This window comes from Saccopteryx bilineata, chromosome 4 (assembly GCF_036850765.1).
Source record: "Saccopteryx bilineata isolate mSacBil1 chromosome 4, mSacBil1_pri_phased_curated, whole genome shotgun sequence".
NCBI classification, from domain to species: Eukaryota; Metazoa; Chordata; class Mammalia; order Chiroptera; family Emballonuridae; genus Saccopteryx; species Saccopteryx bilineata.
The window spans coordinates 94,129,092-94,148,235 of NC_089493.1; the positions used below are offsets into that span (position 1 = coordinate 94,129,092).

Consider the following 19,144-nt stretch of genomic DNA (forward strand, 5'->3'; position numbering starts at 1 on the left):
CCAAGACCAGAGGAAAAGAGCACAGAGCCAGAAGGCCTTGGGCTTGAGACTGAGGTGGGAGGTGGTCACCAGCAAAACAAGGAATGAAAAATTTGTGGCTGGAAATGGCATTTACGCCATCAGTTCTTCAGGGAAACACTCTTAACACTCCTGTCCCACTCTCTGCCCTCCTTCACTGAGAAGCCAAATGACTGGCAATTGACTCTTGACCTTCAGCCCAATCCAGCCCCGAAGGGAGAAGCTGGGGGTAGTTGGCTGTGACTGGAGAAGGCACTAGGGAAATGTGCACACATGAAGCAAAAATTTCTGACCCACACCCGCCCTGCTCCACTGACTGCATGTCAAGAAGCTACACAGGACCAGACTGCATAACATCCCAGTGAGTTCCCCTGCTGTGATTTCAAGGCTGGAACCCGTAGCTTTAATGCAATCCCATATTCCTGACCAAACACAGAGGTGAGCCCCTGTTCTCTCATTTGACTTTGAAAAAAAAAAATTCAAGGGGTGCTGAGCTGTCTCAGGAGGAGTTAGTAAGAGATGTCTTCCTCCAAGTGTATGCAGTTGTACAGCTTGGTGACGGGAGACCAGATGGACCTCTGTCTGCCCTATCACCCTTTAAATGGGCACCCTAAACAACCCTACACAAAGGCCCTGGTCGCTGGACTAGTTCCTATGTGAGGGGGACACTGAGAACCAATGGGAGTATCTTAGAGTACTAGAAGGCACCTCTAAATCTTTTACCCCTGTCTCACCAGCCTGGGGTGGAGGAAGGGTGGTCGTGGTCCCCTGGGGCTTTCCCCAGAGAGGCAAGGGGCTCTGGGAATATGAGTGGTGGGATGACTGAGAAACCAGAGAAGAAAGATGGAAAAATCAATGAAATGAGTTTCTAACGGTGAGGTAAAGGACTGCCGTGTCGACAGCCTGTCGCCTGCTGCAAAATATGAGTTGCCTAAGTCCAAGGCGGCCGCTGACAGTGCATCTAGCCGCCACTGTCCTCCCTTCAGGCACCCGCCCACCAGCCCCTTCTCCAGCTGCCCTGGCCTTTCTTATTATAGTCCCTGGGGTCCCCAGCTGGCTCTTTCTTCCTCGAGTCCTCAACTCATTCAGGGTCTGTCTGACTCATCACCAGAGGAACAGGATGGGTTCTAATCCTCGACTGCATGCATCTCTCTTCTTTATGGCTTCTGTGTATTTAGAATCGCTCTCTGTCTGCAGATTTCACTCAGAGTTATGGTGAACTCTGCATTTCTTGCCTCCCCCTCTTCTCCTAGGTACCTCTGAACTCATTCAACAAGGACAGTCATTGTCAAGGCCATCCCTCACAGCGTTCCTTACATGCAGGTTTATGCTTCTGCCTTTTGGCCCACTGGCCAAAATTGACTTCCGTGTAATTGCCAGGATTAGGACAGGGTGTTTAGGATGTGCCCGGTACTGATTTATGAACTCTTTATTTGTGACTTGTGTATAAGTTATGGGTATGACTGATTCAACTGTGGTTTCATGCCATGACTGGGGATGGTGAAGGGTGGTGATGCTACTCCAAATTCAAATCTGCCGACTCCGTCTTTGGAAATAACTCAACCTTTTCGGGAAACCACCTTCTTTCTCTCCCCTTCTCTGTGTCTTCGTCTTGGGTTCCTAACACTGTTCATTCATATTTTCCTCCCATTTTCTCTGTAAGACTCCCCAGCTCATGCCCTAGCTGCCTCCAAGTGTGCCCTCTCAGTCTGCTCAGATCTCATTGTTGCTTGCTTAACTTTCCTCCAGTTTTTTTTTTTAAGGATTAAAAAATTTTTATTTATTGATTTTAGAGAGAAAGGAAGGGAAGGAGGGAGGTAGAGAGAGATACCGATCCATTCTAGGGTTCGAACCTACGACCTTTGCACGTGGGGATGACACTGTAACTAACCGAGCCCACCAGGGCTCCTCCAGTTTCTGACCTCCCAACTTGCCCATTTATGCAGACACAGGCCTGAAGAGTGGAGCAAGAGGAAGGCGAGCAACTCTTTCCCTTAGCTTCTTCCTATTAACTCAACGTTTGATCAGCAGACATTTACTGAACGTCTGCTGTGTGACAGACACCACGCGAGGTGCTGAAAAACAGTAAGAAATCAGGTGCAGCCCCTGCCCATACAGCCATCAGGGCTAACACAGGGGCTGTCACTGAACAGCTCTATCTGACAGAGTCCCTTTTTTCCTTCCTCTACAAATTCCAACGTGCCCCCTGGCAATTCAGAACCCTCCCTTTTCTCTATTGCTGCATCAATTTACACTCTCACACAGCTCTGATCCCAGCTTCTCTGCATTTCCAGCTTTAGTCTCCATTCCGAAACCAGAGAGGTGCAGTTTACATTTTTTGATAAGTCTCTTCCCTGCTCACAAAGCCCCTCCTTCACATTCTGTGACTGCAATTTCCAGTTCTTTGCCTGCCTTTCAGTCTCATCCCATTCACCATGTCCCCATCTCCCCAGGTTCCTTCCTCTTGCTCCTATAGGGCCTAGTGAACCTCAGGCACTCACAAACAAGACCTCATTCTGCCTGAGCTGGGTACAGCTCCAAGAAGGCAAGGCCAAGCTACCAGACCCAGAAATCCTACAGATTTGACTCAGGCCCCAGCCAGTAAATGTAAAGCTCCCCAGCAGAGCAGCAAGTTGTTCTTCTATCTGTGGGTTTCAAGGTAACACCAGCTGCTCTGACATCATGGAGAGAGGAAACCTGTCAGGTTGCCAAGGCAACACCAGCAATTTATGACATCAGAGGCTTGAGGTCTTTGGTTCTCAGGGGGCTAGAAAGATTCAAGTTCCTGTCAGCTAAAGTAAACAGGAATTCTACTTTTCATCTCTTTGCTTGTGTTCACCTGGCTTAGGAATGAAATGCAAAGGCCTTTGGTGGGATATTGAGTGATTTGGCCAAAGGAATGGAAGCTTGTGAGGCATTCTCTCCCTTTCTCTTCACCAGATAGCTCTGCGTGCTCTCTCTCCTTCTCCTTTGGCATCAGTCTTTTGGGGCTTCGCCCAGTGGTATTTCTGCTCTGCATTTTTTCCAAATCACCCCTCCTGCAGCGCGCTCTCTTTGCATCCTTCACGCTGTGTCCTTCTCACACCAGAGGCATTTGTTTCCTTTGATACCTCACCCTCTCCTCATTCTCCCTTCCAGGCTCTGTACAGCTCTGATCTGCTCCAGCACTCCTCGTTTGCCTCCCATTTAACTTCTTTGTACTACACTCATCTTATTCTCCAATTCCTCCCTTCCCCCACTTTACCATTGTTTTCATTTCATATTGCTTTTTCTGTTGACCTCTTCTTTAGGACTATCCTATTATTTCTCTCCCTCTTTCCTTCTGTATCACTATTAAATCATTTTTTTATTTCAGTCCTCTAGTTTTTTATTAATCACCCCTTACTTCTTCCTTGCCTCTCATTCCACATGGATTTTCTTCCTTTCCTTTGCATGTTCCTCATGGCATGCATTTCTCTACCCTACACATTTATTGTAGCCGGCCTCTCCTTCCTTTCTGTAATTCTATTCATCTCTGTAATCGTCCATCTTCTGTCCATATTTACCTCTTCCTTTTACCCTTCCAAGCTCCTGATGTCTGGGAAAACAATGATGGGCTTAAAACAAGGTAAACTTTCCAGGCTCTATCTACCTTTCCCTTTCTTCAGGCTAACTGAACCTGGCCCCCCACATAAGATAGTTTCTGTTACACTAATCAAAACTGCCTCCGGAAGAAATGCTAAACCAAATATAATAGCCTGGCCGCAGGATGAAGATAAACTGGAAAGTGAAGAAGCCACTAGAATAGACTGAAGGATAAGAGGCAACCAAGCAAGGTGGAGCTCAGAGTGCTAGAGAATGTCCCCTTCCAAAATCATAGTTGATAGTTATGGACATATGGTCCTGACTGCGGAAGGGGTTATATGCCCCTGGAAACCCATTAAATTGATTTCTTGGCCTGTTTATGTGCCTTTACAAACCATACTCCCAACCTCTCCCAGACCCTTGCTCTCTGGTACCTTCTATGGCGGGGTGAGAGGATAAGGGATAAAAGGAACTTAGGGTAACCACAGAGAAAAGGTAGACTGCAGATTATGGGAGAAGGTAGAGAATAGGCAAAGGAGTTCATGGGAGATGATGATGGAAAAAAAGGCAGGAAACAAAATGGGGAAATTAAAAAATATACAATGGCAAAGTAAAAGTAGGGAGTCAGCAAGAAGAGGTTTGTGGTGGGAAGCTCCTGCAGAGGCAGATGACAAGAGACCAAGAGGTAAGGTTCTGATGGAGACAAGCACATGGCAAAGGGGACAGTCAACAATGCTACCAAGTTCCAAAGCTTCCCGGTGAAGGCGGAAGTGGAGGATGTCCTGGTCATGCTGAAAGGGTATGGGCGTCCTTGGGGGAGACATGTCTTCTCCATCCCCTGACTTCCAGACCCCTGACCAGTAACTACAATAATTCTGACTGATAAGCAAACTCCAAAGTAGCCTGAAAAGGCCACAGAAATCCTAAGAACCCTGAAGGAGAGAGCATGGAGTCCTAGCGGGCTGAATGAATAGTCAGGCAGCCAGGACATGACACATAGTGATGAGGACACACAGGGAGAGGATCACTTGAATGGGAAAAATCACATGCAGAGAAAGTGACATACAGACCCAGAGATGGATGGGTGGGGAGAATGAATGAGGTGAAGAATGGCAAAATCAAGAGGCAGGGACAAATGGACAGGGATCAGCTGGGTTACAGGCACAGCGAGAGGACGCGTGGTCAAGTGCTCAAAAATGATAGGGCTACTCAGAGGGGCTGACAGAGCAGATGGAGACTTAGAGGGCCAGGACAGACACGCTTCATCTTGAATGGGAGCAGTGGCCTCCCTTCACCTCGCACCTTGCCAAAAACAAACAAAAAAAACCCAAAACTCAACTTCAGGCAAAAATGAAGAAGAAGATTAAAGATATCCACGTTCCCTCCCATCCACCCCCACTCAACAGCGCGCTAGCCCATCGATCAGCCTGCCCGCCAGCCACGGCTTCTCACCCATCCCGCCACCGGCGGGGGGCCGCCGAGACCCAGGCTCCTCGGGGCTGACAGCTCCGAGCCCTCGCACTCACCCGGCCTCCCCTGCCCTCCGGGATCCCTGCTCCCCGCACAGCTCGGCGCGGTCCGTCTAGGCTCTCGTTACCCTCCGTATGTCCGGCTGGCTCCCAGTCCAGCCCTTCCCCATCTCTCCTCCATCCCTGCATCTCTCTTTTCCCCCCATCCCTGCAAGCCCTCTCCCTCCCACACCCCTGCCCCTCCTCCTCAGGCTCTAGGTCTGTCAGTCCGTCCGTCCGGGTCCCCTCCCCCAGCCCCTTCCCGTCCCTCTCCGTGCCCTCCAGCGGCAGTCTCCGAGCGCTTTCTCTCCCCTTCGTCTCAAGCTTCCAAAGAGCAAGGAAGGGAAGAAGACAGAGAAGGGAAGAAAAAAAAAAAAAAAACCCAGCAGCATCGGAAATCGATGCACTTACACCTCAGCTGGAAGCAGGGACGGGAGTCGAACCGCGGCCGCCGAGCAGCGCGAGGCGGGGAGGGGAGGGGGCGGCTCTTGGAAGGGACTTCTCCGATGTGTTGATTCCTTTTTTTTCCCCTCCTCCTCCCTCCCTCCAGCGCTCGCTCCGGGGCGTCGGGGACGGAGATGGAAAAAATAAATAAATAAATTCACGGCGGTGAGGGAAGTGAAGGAAAATAATCAATGCTATTTGGCTGCGGCTGAAGTGTTTTCCCGGCTTCGTGAGGGGGTTTCCATTGATTCACCCAGGGCACTCGCTCGCTCCCTGCCTCCTCCTCCTCCTTCTCGCCCACCACCTCCACCTCCTCCTCCTCCTCCTCCTCCTCCTCCTCCTCCTCCTGCTCCTCCTGCTCCTCCTGCTCCTCCTGCTCCTCCTCGCCCTCACTCCTCCGCCTCATTCACTGGCTGGAGCCAAGGCGTCCCACACAATGGAATAATCAATACCCAGGCGCCCGGGGCAGCCCCACTGAGCAGGTGCAGCGGCTGGCCCGCCGCAGTGAATGCCGGGAGTTGTAGTCCGCCTTTGCCAGCCCGCGCGGAATCCTGCGGCCTCACTGAACGGTGGGCAGGATCCCAGGCTCCACCGCAAGGCTGGCCAGTGAGCCAGGCCACCTGCTCGACTCTGGTGCCAGGTCCAAGCTGGTGCCTGTGAAGAGAAAAGGCTCCTATAAACTTCCATCTTCTCCCACAGAAACCATATGCATTTTTTTGTTTTATATCATCTCGAGAACAAGCCTTGGCTTCTACCAGCTGCCTATAGTTGCCTGAAGCTTTTTTCCACTCTCTTCTTCCTGCCTTATTAGTCCTCCTCCCTTCCAACTGGTGCTAGAACCTTCTCTTCAACAGCAGTTACTCTGAAGTCTCTGAGAGCTTGCTTGCTCTTCTCCACAGGGTCACAGAGTACCCAGAGTTGGGGAGGGAAATTATACCTCCTTGGTAAGCTCTCCTATATTCTAACAATCATTGCTAAGATTTATGTAATGTACAGGTACAGTTCCAAGCACTTTTACATATATTATTTACTTCTCACACCTAGTCCCCATTTTACAGTTGAGAAAAAGCCATGGCACAAACAAGTTAACTGGCCCAAGGTCACAACGTCCATCAATAAGTGACAGAACCAGGATTCAGACCTTAATGGTCCAGCTCCACAGCTCACATTAGCTGCTATACCTACTTTTCTTAAGAAAAGAAAAAATCCTGGAGTTTATAGGAAGAAACGAAGGAGAAACTAACATATTTGGAATCACTATTATGTGACAATTTTGTCATTGAATCCTCACATAACTAAAAGGCAGTCCACATTTTGCTAATGAGAAAAGAGAAGTTTAGGGAGGCAGAGTAGCTAGCTTGCTCAAAGACAAACACCTAGAAAGTAAAGCTGGGAGTTAACTCCAGGTCTGGCTGGCTCTGAAGTCTGGTCTTTCCTTTCCATTAAGCCACTTCCTCTGCCCACTGGGATTGGGTTTTATAATTCAGGGAAGAGATTAGGTCTTCTTTCCCCGGACAACAAATCTGAAAAGCAATGGACAGATGAAGAGTGGGCTAGAGGAGGTAAAGACTGGGGTTTCTCCCTTCCCTTCCCATGGTGCTTGTCACGGCATGGGGGTGGGGGTGGGGGAAGCATCCAAAACAAGTTCAAAATACCTTGTCTGTAAACCAGTGTCCTCCCCACAATTCTTATCATGGGTCATGTGTTTTCAGAAACATACTGGGGAGAGGACAGGTGTTGAGAACCTGGCACTTCTCACCAATCATAGAAAGGAGTCCAGGAGTTGGTAAGAGCCACTGTTCCTCAGCAAGCTACCACATTCAGAGGGTCAGACATTCGGTTGACTCCTCCAGGTAATCGTAGTCCTCAGAGGGAGTAAGGAGATGGAGGGTTCTCTAGTTTGTCTCTCAAAGCAGTAAAAAAATTCCACCCCCATGTCTTCTTGTATTTTAAATGACCACGAATATTTCTCCTACTCCTGACAAAGCCTGCTCAGGGACCACTGGAAACTCAGTGACAAACTCCTCAGTCTGGCACTCGAGATCTTTTCCATTCTGCTCAACTGTGTTTCTAGCTTCATCTTCCACACTGGCCAAGTGCTCTCCAGCTTCTGGGTCTTTGTAGGCTGCTCCTGTCTCCATCTGAGTCTCCAACTGTTGAAATCTCATGGCTTTAGTTCTCATCCAAAATATCACTTCCTCCTCGGACAGAAAGTTTCCGCTCACCCTAATGCCAGAATGTATTAAATCCCGTCTAACATTCTGGAATAGCTCAACTGGTCTTAGTTATGCTTTCCCACGCTCCGTCCCCCTAGCTCCTTGCCAGTGGCCAGCATTTAGTGGGCTGCCCTAAAAGTCAATAAACTATCTGCGGGACAATGTCTGAATGAGTGGCTTGTATTCCTGGCCCACTTGCTTATGGAGTGACAGGTTTGGAGACAGGACTGGGGCCTCAGCTCCTCTCACCCTACTCTCCACACAGCTCCAGCTCAACTTTAGTCTCCCAGGCACTAATCGCAGCTTTCCTGTTACCATAGCGACGGTATTGGGGGGTGGGGTGGGGTGGGGTGGAGCGCTAAGTCTCCTTTCGGAACTACATCTCCCATCATGCGCCCAGGCCCCAGGGTGCCAGTCTCAGCCTGAAGCCCAAGACCCAGGCCGACCCCCGGGAGCCTGGAAAGGTCTGGGATAAGGAGCAGAGCACAGCGGGACCGCCTTGCTCCCGGCCCACTGCGGAGGTCCTGTTCCTTTAAAACCTAGCAGGCCTCTCAGGCCGGCCTGCTCGTGGCACCACCTCATCGAACCTAATATGGCCGCTCGCACTGGGACTGGCCGGGTGCGGTGAGAACCGCCAAGGCCCGGGGCCAGGGACTGTTCCCGGCATTCTTCGCGGGCGTGGCGTGGGCTCTCGTCCCGCATCTCCAGGTCCCGCGAGAAGGAGACACTCGGGCTTTGGGGTGAGACCCGAAGCTCCGCTGGACTGCGCTGTGGACGCGAAGGGCTAGGTCAGGCGGAGTCATCCCAGGCAATGAGCCACCGGTCTTCCAGGGTAACAAGGTGTAGAGGGGAGCGTTGAAAGGACACCAGCCACGCAGCCTGCTTTTGAGGAGCCCTTTGGATTGAGGACATCATCAGCTGGGATCTTACCGGAGACCTGTCACTGTTGCAGTCTTAAAACATCAGACAGACGAAGCCTTCCATCACAGAGGCAGGGAGAAAAGGCTGCAGCACCAACAGAGCTCTGTGACAGTGTGTGTGTCTCATAGTCCTTCCAGAGGTGGGGTCTCTGCTTAGCTGTTACCCACCAAGGCTGAGCACGCTTGGGAGCTCAGCAAATGTTTGTTGATTGACTGATTGCAGGTAGTATGGCTCGAGGCATGATTGAGGTGGAGCGAAAGTTTGTTCCTTGGCCCGAAACAGAGGAGCGGCTGCAGGAGTTGGGGGGCACCCTGGAGCACCGAGTCACCTTCCGAGACAGCTACTATGACACCCCTGAGCTGAGCCTCATGAGGGCTGATCACTGGCTGCGGCAGCGAGAAAATAGTGGATGGGAGCTCAAATGTCCTGCAACAACAGGTGTCTCAGGACTTCACACTGAGTACCTGGAACTCACAGCTGAGCCTGCAATTGTGGCCCGGCTCTATGAGGTGCTGGGGGCTGAAGTCTTGGGGGCTGGAGGTGTGACTGCTGTGTTGGGTACACTGGGGCTACAGGAAGTAGCTAGTTTTGTGACTAATCGTAGTGCCTGGAAACTGGTGCTATCCACAGCTGATAAAGAGGAGCCTCCGCTCAGGGTGGACCTGGATACAGCCGACTTTGGCTATGCTGTGGGTGAGATAGAGGCCCTGGTGCACGAGGAGGCCGAAGTCCCACCTGCCCTAGAGAAGATCAACAAGCTCAGCAGCATGCTTGGTGAGGGGACAGGCCCTTCTGTGCTTTCCCCATTCCTCTTCTGGCTGTACCCACCCGGCCAGTTAGCAGGGAGGGTCTCAGGGTTATTCTCTATTGGGAATTGTTTTAGCAATTTTCTAGAGGACCCAGTTGCTTAAGGTTCTGTCAAATCCAGTTTCCTTTTTTTGCAGTAGCTGCCTAGTCTGGATTTAATTCTTCCAAGCGTCTCTAATCTATTTCAGTTATTCTATCTAATTTAGTTCTCATACCTCTAGCCACTCTAGGTGTCCTTCAGTTCCATTTTTTCAGTTCTCTGCTTTAGTCCATCTTTCCTTCCCCCAACTCCTATCCCCTCATTTTTACAACTTGATTTTCATTTAATTTGTCCTGTAGCTTTGAGTCAAAGGCAGTAATGTTGTATTTATGGGACAGACAGCAGGGTAAGCATTGACAATTTTTTTTTTTGTTCCCAGGTGTAGCACCCATGTAAACAGTCCATCCACACAAAGTATGGGGTTGTGCATCCCATGGGGCCTTACAGCCCTGGAATGCTGTTCTCACCTCCTCAGCAAACATACACTGAGTTCCTTGTTATGTGCCCAGCATGCTGTCAGGTACTACTATTAACACACTGGTTCATCATGGCTCTACCATGGAGAAGCTAGAATTCTGTGAATCCTACCCCATGGCTATAGCTGCTTCTCTCTTCCTTCTACATCCTTGGGTTTCTTTGCATGCATCTCTGCATGTGCTTCACATTACCAAGCTAATGAGCTTTGGACTCCTAGATAGAATTTAAATTAAATTTTTTTTTTATTTTTTTTTTTACATATTCATTTAGAGGGGTAAGGCAGGGGAGAGAAGGGCAGGGGGAAGAGCAGGAAGCATCAACTCCCATATGTGCCTTGACCAGGCAACCTCAGTATTCCTCAGATGCTTTATCAACTGCGCCACCACAGGTCAGGCCTAGATGGATTTTAATCTTGACTGGGGGACAGGAGCAATAATTGAAATGAGCCTGATACGCAGGCAGCCTCTGTCTTCAGGGCATCTGAGAGCCTCTCCGCTGTTTCTCCTCACTGGAGAAGCTCATGCGTGGCTTCCCAGCCCCATTCCTGCCTGAAGGGCCCTTTTTGGCCCCACTTCTACAGGCCAATCAGGGAGTGGGCTAGTGGGTTACACAAGCTGATTGGGTGGTGTTCAGAATCCCAATTGCTGCCTTGGAAACAACTTTGGGGTCCAGCTGTCAAAGCATTTGCAGCTGTCTGGTTCTCTCCTTATTCTCCTTTTGCCTATAGGTGTGCTGGCACGGGAGAGGGCACCTGCCAAGCTGATTGTATACCTACAGCGCTTCCGGCCTCAGGACTACCAGCGCCTGCTAGAAGTACACAGCTCCAGAGAGAAGCCACAGGGGACTAAAGACACTGAGAATAGCCTGGGCTAGGGTGTCACTTCCTCAACAGGGAAGAGAACTCTGAGCTTGAGGTGGTTCATGCCTTTACTCATTGTGCCGGTTCCCCTGGCTGCCCTTTGTCCCGTGACTCGGCTCTCACCAGCTGCCTGTTCACTCACTCTACCCTCGGCTATCCTTTGTCGAGCCCTCCCAGGCTGCCTCCTCTCCCTCATCTGTCAGATGCAATCTGTGGGCCGCCCCTCTCCCCCGGCTGCTAAGCAGCCTCCATTGATTTCCGCTCGTGTTTATAGGATTTCCACTTAGCTGTGATCAGTAGTTAAGCACAGGAAAATCCCTTGCCACCCCCCCTCCCTTGGTCGATGGCATTGATTCTGCCAGCGGCTCCTAAACCACCTTACAGCTGAGTTAGAGATGAGGGGAGGCAGCAGGGATTTCCCCGCCTTGGGTGTGTGGGGAATGGAGGCAGGTTGGGAAGAGGGTGGGAATTGTTGCTAGAAATCTAGTTCTGGTTTGATATTGCCACTCTGCTCTGCTCTGGCCCAGGCGGTAGAGTGCTTCCTGTGGGGTCAAATTTGTTCTCCAGCCTGAAGAAGGGTAGAAAGAAACCTCTCCTTTGTTGAAACAGGTTCCTAAGGCCAAGGGAAAATACATACATCCTGTTAAGACTTTTTCCTTGCTATTATTCATATGTTTTCTACGTCAACTATACACAAATATGACTCTCCCACCCTCATGCTTTATTGGGCTTTCTTTATTCGTGGGGGAGAGGTGTAAGGCCGTCTCCAGTTTTGCAATGGTAAGCACAGGACCAGAGTGCCACCTGCTGGCAGTCCTCAGATACAAGCACCAAGTAGCTGGGAACACAGGGATTTGGGACACGACGTTTTTCGAGTTACTGCCATGTCTCCACAGGCAAGTTGTTCACCTCAAAGACCTCCTGCACTGACTGGCCAAAGTGGTTGTAGGTGAGGCGCAGCTTTAACCGTAAGGGGGCCTAGGAATAGGAGAGCAGAGACCAGGTTTAGCACAGATGACTTCTCCCTTCCTTGGCTCTTATCCATTCGGGGCTCCTGGAGCTCACCTTGTTAGGATTGAGGATGTGGAGGAGCTGGGTCATTGGTAGGCCACCCTGAGCTGGAACTGTGTCCCCACTGGGGGCCTGTAGCTGCAGCTGGAAACTCTGAACACAGGAGGTTGGGCAGAGCTAGCTGGGTTCAGGCAAGCCCTGAACACCCAATAGTTTCAAACCCTCTTCCCATAATTCCCCTAGTGTTCATCTCTGCACATCAGTCCCCTTGTTATTCATTCTCTCTCCCACCCACCTCTACATAGCAGCCTTTTCTCCTGGAGTGCCCAGGCCAGCTCTGAACTTTGGTCTTCTACGAACCTTGGGCACAGCGGCCTGGCAGATGAAACGGGTGACATCACCCTCTGAGGTGTTGCTAGCAGTCACAGTGATTAAGAGCAAAGCAGGGGTTCCAGGGGGTCTGACAAAAGACAGATTCAGCTGTAGTCCTTCACGCTCAAACACTTTGAGATTTGGGATGGGAGCTAGAGTAGGGAGAGAGAAGCAGCTCACTGTATGGGCCAAAGATGAGTTCATTTAGTCAACAAAAATGAAGTGTGCACCCACTGACCTACTGGGTGCAGGGCACTATCTGAGATGCTAGTGATAAAGCAGACAAGAAGCCAGAGCTGTTACTCTAGTTGGGGGAGAGATAAACAAGAAAAGCAAGATGATCAGAAACTAGAATTGGTGCTAGAAGGAAATAAACTAAGCCAGAATAACTGAGAGGAACTAACTAAAATAGGAGTGGTAGGGGAAGCATTAGACTTTTAGCCAAGGCTTCAAGAATGAGAATACGCCAATCATTTGATGTGCTGGGGAAAGGCTATTCCATGTAAAAAGAACATGAATTGCCAAGGGTTTGAGATGTGAGGGTCTGGGGAGCTAAGAAGGGACCAGTGGAGTGGGCAGTAGAAAAGTATATGAGGTGGGCTGGGAGGAAGCAGGACCTGCAGGCCAGGTAAGACATCTGGAACAAAGGGAAGACATTGAAGGGTGCTCAGGAAGGGAATACAGTGGTACTTTGAGATACGAACGGACCTACATACGAATTTTTTTTTTATAAGATACGAGCTGCGACTCAGTCTGTATTTTTGTTTGAGATCTGAGCGAAAGTCTGAGATATGAGCCATGATTCGGGAAGCTGTCAGTAGTTGGTGCGTTGGCGCACAGGTCCAGTATCGGCAGTTTGATATACGAGTTGACTGACTTAAGAGCTCGGTTACAGAACGAATTATATTTGTATCTCAAGGTACCACTGTATATGACTTAATTACTGCTTTTACCTCCTAAGATGGGGATATGATGGCACATGCAGAGAAGAGGGTGCCTGAACCTCAGTCCTTGGCTAAGGAGAAGGAGCACATTTCTATACTTACCCCACCCCCCAAGACACCTCTGTTTTCCTGGGGCTTACCTGGGGCTGGGGGAGCACAGGGAAGGTCCAGCAGATGTATTAAAGTGCCTTCTGGAGAGGGGTCCACAGGGCGAGGCTGCTGGACATCTCCAGCAGTGCCGTCCAGGAGATCTAACAGATCCAAAAGCTTGGAAGCCTGAGGGAAAGGCAGAAGGACCAGGCTAGGTAGGAAAGCCTGACCACGTCCTCTTCTCCCTGGGACTTCTGGCCTCCTTACCTGGGGCTCTGTGGGGACAGGGGCTGCTTCCAAAACCTGGGCTGCCTCTTTGCTCTCCTTTGCTCCCTCATCCTGAGGCCCACCTCGTTCCACAAGAGGCATCTTTTCTAGGATGGCAGCCCTGAGAGGAAAGAAAGCAGGTGTGTCCCTCTGGGTGGTCCCTGTGCTTTTTACAAGAGGCATATATAGGAGGAGGGGTAAGAACATGGAGACCCTGGACACATGGTAGGTCAGAAGTGCTCTGATTTCCTAAGGTGGCACATTGTTGCTGGTTTTCAGATGAGCAAGGAGGTTTGGAAGCCAGCTTGGCTCTGATGAACTGTGGGTGGGAGGCTCTGACTGTAGATGAGGAGGACACAAAATGAGGTTGAGACCCTCATACCCAGGAAGGGACTTTGGGAAGAGGACATTTGGGGAGAGGGCAGGAGTTGGGGCCCTGTGCTGTGGCAGAGTGCCAATCATACCTCATATAGTCATACTTCCGGAAGAGTGTGTTGAACTCCACAGCCCGCTGCTGCAGCTCCACGTCCAGGCAGCTTCCGTAGATGGACACCACCTGGCGGATGCGGCTGGGCCGCAGGATGGTGTGTGAGTGGGAATGGCAATCTGCCTTGCCCTTCGACTCCACGAGGTGGCAGGGAAAGGACAGGCCCCACAGAGCCAGCAGACACCCATGGCACTTGGCTGAAAGGAAGAACCTAAGGATTGGGGGCTTGGGGGCCTGTGTCTGGAGATAAACTCAGAAACTGGTGCATGAGTGAAGGGACATCCCTCACTGGAAGCACCAAGAAGAGGGTTTCAGGGAGGGGCTGGACCACTTCTTACTTGTTGTCCCCACGAAGCCGGGTGCTAAGCTTCATGAGGGCTGTGAGGGCATATCCTCGGGTGGCTGGCAGGGACATATGGGACTGTAGTACCCTTTCCAGTAATGCCAACACCTCTTCTTCCTCCACCTTTGCAGGGGGAAAGGGACACAGGTTGTGACCCTGGGGCCAGCCCTGCTTCACATGACAAGTCCTCCCTCAGTCTACCCTCAGTGCAGGTCTTACCGGAAGTGGCTCAGTTTCTTCACAGCTCCCCTCCAGCAGAAGGTCCCCGTATTCCCCAATGCACCAGGCTGCCACTTGCACCAGTGGTTGCTGTGTGGGATAAGAAACTGCTGGGCCAATGTCTGGGTCCCCTCCTCACCTGCAGACTCTGTGACTTCCCTTTAGATGTGGTAGGGTTTGGAGGGGTGGGGAAAGGGAAGGGCCTTCGCACAAGCAGCAGTTAGGTTAGCGTTTGTTTCCTCACTGTCCTGTCTCCTGGGCTTCCTCTGCCCTCTGGTGGCCAAGCATCAGAACTACATGTACTAACTACAAAGGATGCTGCTAGGATGAAGTGAGGGGTCCCTTCCTTGAGAAGGGGTGGATGGTTTCTGCCCACCCTCCTTAAGAAATATGGAAAGGGGGCTGTAGATACTGGCTGGCATCTGTTAATTCACTCAGCATTTAGGTAATAATAAAACCTAGTACATGCAGAAAGAGCTTTTTTGATCTCAAGATAGCTCCAGGAGGTGGGCAAGATAGAAAGTCGAGTGCGCTGAACATAAAGAAAGTTAAATTAGTTGTCTGGTTACAGAGCCAGTAGGTACCAGAACCAGGACAGCACTCTGTCCTTGAGTGTCTCCTCCACTAAGTAGATGGTTGTTATTTCGAGGGTAAAAGCGCTGGGGACTAGGTATTAAGGAGTAGCTGGCCCAGGAAGGGCTAGAAGGGCTGGGCAGCCCCAAGCCCGGAGGTGGGAACTTACCTGGGAGATGTCCTCTGCCAGGGCACTGTAGAGGCGGCGCACAGAGTAGGCATGTAGCTCCTGGGCCCCTCCAATCAGCTGGGTCAGATTGGCCACCGCGTCATCCCGAACATGGGCACCTGCCTAGAGCGGCAAATGTGGCCAAGTCAGCATGGTGACCCATGCCCACTCCTGCCCAGCTCTCTCCGACCAGCCCCTGCCTCACCGTTGTCAGCACTCGCAGGATGGTGTCTATGTGCCATCGCTTGGATGGGGCAAACCTAGGGGACATATGGCATTTCAGTCCTGGCACTGACCCTCCCCACATTCCACCCTCTCTGCCTCCTGGGCCGCTGTCACTTCACCTCTCTGCTGCCAGCAAGATGCCTGAGGCACAGTCAGCCCGTAGATCAAGGGGGCAGGACTCCAGAAAGCTTTGAAGCTCTTGAGTCATGGCTCGCACGTTGGAACCGTTCACCAGGGCCAGGCTCAGTTCCAGGGCCCGCCTGGTAGGAGAAAGCTGTGTGTGTCTAGATGAGGTAGACTGGGCCCTCCCCTTCCCCAAGTACTTGTCTCCTAGTCCCCTTACTCCAGCTTCTCTGAGCTCGCCCAGGTCTTGGTCACCAGGAGCTGGGCTTCTCTGTCCTGCTCACCGGCTGAGGGAGGCATCAGGTTCCCGAAGACATTCCACCACAGTGGGCCGGTGTCGCTGCACAGCACTGTGATCAGACTGCACCAGTTGCAGCAATGATGTCAGGGCTACGTACCTGAACAGAATGGGAGAGGTCCCATCATGCCATGGCCTGTAGTCCCCCTCCCTATATTGTTCTGTCCTGGGTGCAGGGATAGGAGTGAATTGGGAGGCTCTGGGAGAAAGAAGGCAGAGGACCAGGGGTTCGGTGGCACAGCACAACCAGACATCTGGAATTTTTACCTAATATTCTTGTCACTGTTGAGTAGGAAGCGACCAAGAATGTTGACAGCTAGAACCTATAGGAGGCAGAGGTCGGGGACAGTCAGGGAAGGAACAATCTGCTCATTTAAAAGTGGGGACAGCCTGGCACAGGACCTATTTTCCCTGCTGGGGTGGATGGGAAGGGCCACAGTGGGAGAGGCACGAGATGATACCCGCAGGCCAGCTGCAGAGCGGATGTCCATGATGGTGAGCACAGTCTCAAACAGGACTGCGCTGCCCGCATTTCGGCTGGTATCTGTGTTAGTGGCCACCTGAGTGGATGAGAGAAGATGTGTGTAAAGGGGGCTCTGTCCTTTCCTCAGGTCTCCAGGATGTCACTCAATCCTCACCCAGTTAACAAAGTTCCCTAAGCCCCCACCCACTATGTGCCAGGGGCCCCCATACTGAGGTAGACTGTGTCCCTGTCCTCATGGAGATCAGTCTGGAGGGAAATGGAGGCGTGATGATATGGCCACCTCATGGTGAGCTGTCATGTGAGGGATGCCCAGGGCTCGTGGAATCAGACAGCAACACACTTAACCAGTGCCCCGCCCAGTCTCCCACCTGGGCTAGCAAGTCATTCATGTTCTCACTGCTCTCCTCATGGTTTCGGCCCAGAATCCGAAGCAGACGAAGTATCTGGACCTACGGTTGGGTTAAAAGTTGAGAGGCGGAGGGGTTCTTAGGGTAAGGAATCATGGGGCTGAGGAGAAAGATCTGATATTGAGGAGAGCATTGAGATGGGTCAGGCTAGTCTAGAGCCTCCCTGCCTCTCTGCCTCCCCTCCACGGGTCTCTTAGGTCCTGGGAGGGGATCAGAGGTATATAAGCTACGGGATTTGGGGACAGGCTGTTTTGCTAATTGTTACTAAACTGGATTTTCTGACCTTCAGGTATTCCTTCCCCATACTGGTTCTGGGATGACCCGGGAAGTCCTGTGCTTGCCACCCTGACCATGGACTGACTGCCAAGCTCTTTCGCTCTATGTTCCAGGGGTACAGCAGAGAAGGCCAGCCCACCTGTAGGAAGGGGTCACTGACTCCAGATATGCTGTGTTCTGTGGAGTATCCCGTCATCACCAGAGTCCGGAAGATCTGTACTAGATGGGGTACCACCTGGAAGGAGGGCACAGCCTTATCTGGGCATTCTTCCCAATCGCCTCAACTTGCAGCTCCATTCCAACCCCACTGCCCCGCTTTTCCTGGCCAAGGGCCTATTCCTTCACCAGCCCACCTTTCGAAAGTGCTTGAGGGCTGCAGGGCTTCGTTCGCAGAGCTCTGTGATCATCGTGATGGTGCCCAGCAGGACGCCTGGTGTCAGGGCAGGGGAAGTGAATGGTGGGCCAGGGGCACAGGAGAATCTACTGTGTGTGTACATACTACCCTTCTCCAGTGAGCTAAGGCTCCAGTCTCATTTTCCACCTCTGGCCATAGCCAGAGCTGAGGCAGGGGATGGGAAGCCCCATGGCCTTACCGTGGTGACGTTCATGAAGCAGTTTGACACAGACTGGGAGAAAGATGTCAGAGAGCTCAGGGACCTTTCGGATCATGTGCACTGCAGTCAGAACAGCCTGCAGAGGTCAGGGGGCTCAGAGAGGGCAGGGATTTACTAGAATGGACCCCCCCATCTCTGCCACATGGCAAATGGGACAGTTTCTTGAAGGGGCAAGTGCCTAGGTCCTGCCATCTCACCTTCTTGCGCACATAGGGGCTGGCATCCAGGAGCAGTTTCTCTACCTCACTGGCCAGGTCTCGGCACATCTCAGCAGACCCCATGCAGCTCAGAGTGCACAGGGCCAGGCCTTGTACTGCCTGAATACCCTTGGTCAGGTCACTGCAGAGTTTTGGGAGGACAGTCAGTCAAGCCTCTGAGAAATCCAGTCCTTTCAGTCCCTACAGCAGGTAGCCCCCCCTGGGATTTCCCAGTTCCCCACTCTCCCATCTCCCTGATTCCAAATGCTTCCCAGAACACTCTCACTTCTTGATGCTGTTGGTAATGAGCAGGTGGGCATCCTGCCTCTCATCCAGTAGAAGCATGGCCCCCAGGTAGCCCACCCTCTTGTCTATGAACCTGGGGGAGGCGATCAGTTTCAGGCATTCCATCTATAGGGAAAGGGGCAGACCAGAAAGGGGTAAGAGTGAAACCAGAGACACAACATCGTTATTTCCATCTTCCTCCTTAAAACCAGGTTAACCTCTCTAACACCTTGTGGGGACACCATATCTCATCACACTTCCTTCAACAAAACGAGAGGCTTAGAAGATTCACGGTTCGTGGGTAGTTTCAAGGAAACAGCAGTTGAGGAGAATGGGGAAGAAGAGAAGGAGGTGTCCTGAATGGGGCAGGCTAGAGAATGAAGGGTTCAGTCCAGCTGATGACCAATAGGGAAGGAAGTCTGCAGTGCATGCTGTGAACATTGTAGAATTAAATAACAGGGGCACAAATAGGTGAGCAGGTCCAAGACCCAGCCCCACTAGCCTCCCTTATCAAACTCAGAAGGGAGACACCCTGACTCATACCTGTCCAAAGTGGGCGGGGTAGCCCAACATGTGCACATAGAGCAGCTTGGCCAGCTGGCGGTGCCTATGCAGCGGGTCTCCATCGCGGAAGGAGGCCCGGATGTGGGCACACTCCTTCTGGATCACTTCCCTCTCCTGGGCCTGGGTCTTGGCCCCACGAATCTCCTCGATTAGATCTTGAAGCTTCAGCGAAGGCACCACCATCCTGGAGGAGTTGCGGGGTGGGGACATTCCCGGGAATGGAGAGGGCTGTAATTTTTCCTTGGCCGGGGTGTCTGGCCTTTTGCCCAGGCTTGCCCTGTGCTAAGATCCTGATGGCCGACGTCTCACTACTCTAAAACCGAGCCCACGGGGTTCACCTTT

The 19,144-nt window shown here is 51.7% G+C and overlaps 3 protein-coding genes across 6 annotated transcripts in view; 1 reads left to right on the forward strand and 2 right to left on the reverse strand.

The window, feature by feature from the left end:
* ZFHX2 (zinc finger homeobox 2) overlaps positions 1–5,800 on the reverse strand; it is a 31,069-nt gene extending 25,269 nt beyond the window's left edge. The window contains exon 1 of the mRNA XM_066277491.1: positions 5,502–5,800. The gene's annotated coding sequence lies outside the window, so the exon portion shown is untranslated. The remainder of the gene's footprint in view (positions 1–5,501) is intronic.
* Positions 1–11,446, forward strand: part of THTPA (thiamine triphosphatase) — a 43,944-nt gene extending 32,498 nt beyond the window's left edge. For 2 of the 3 annotated variants that reach the window (XM_066277497.1, XM_066277499.1), the window contains exons 3-4: positions 8,894–9,445; positions 10,723–11,446. In XM_066277497.1, the coding sequence (XP_066133594.1) occupies positions 8,899–9,445; positions 10,723–10,868 (693 nt within the window). In that variant the 5' untranslated portion in view covers positions 8,894–8,898 and the 3' untranslated portion in view covers positions 10,869–11,446. Of the gene's footprint in view, positions 1–8,166; positions 8,785–8,893; positions 9,446–10,722 lie in introns of those variants that run through there. The other variant, XM_066277496.1, reaches the window with a different exon arrangement.
* A 125-nt stretch (positions 11,447–11,571) lies between these two features.
* On the reverse strand, positions 11,572–18,986 carry AP1G2 (adaptor related protein complex 1 subunit gamma 2). 2 transcript variants are annotated; one of them, XM_066277493.1, is made up of 21 exons: positions 18,782–18,986; positions 18,240–18,364; positions 17,954–18,095; positions 17,736–17,832; positions 17,496–17,572; positions 17,282–17,377; positions 16,828–16,908; positions 16,437–16,535; positions 16,243–16,298; positions 15,962–16,075; positions 15,674–15,814; positions 15,535–15,589; positions 15,330–15,452; positions 14,588–14,677; positions 14,364–14,491; positions 14,003–14,107; positions 13,539–13,659; positions 13,322–13,457; positions 12,226–12,389; positions 11,920–12,018; positions 11,572–11,832 (listed from the first exon to the last, which is right to left on the reverse strand). In XM_066277493.1, the coding sequence occupies exons 1-21, from the start codon at positions 18,983–18,985 to the stop codon at positions 11,731–11,733; spliced, it is 2,355 nt and encodes a 784-aa protein (XP_066133590.1). In that variant the 5' UTR covers position 18,986; the 3' UTR covers positions 11,572–11,730. The 2 variants fall into 2 exon arrangements, with proteins under 2 accessions (XP_066133590.1, XP_066133591.1); XM_066277494.1 differs by lacking the exons at positions 17,496–17,572; positions 18,240–18,364; positions 18,782–18,986 and having other exon boundaries at positions 17,954–18,092.
* Positions 18,987–19,144: the final 158 nt, after the last annotated feature.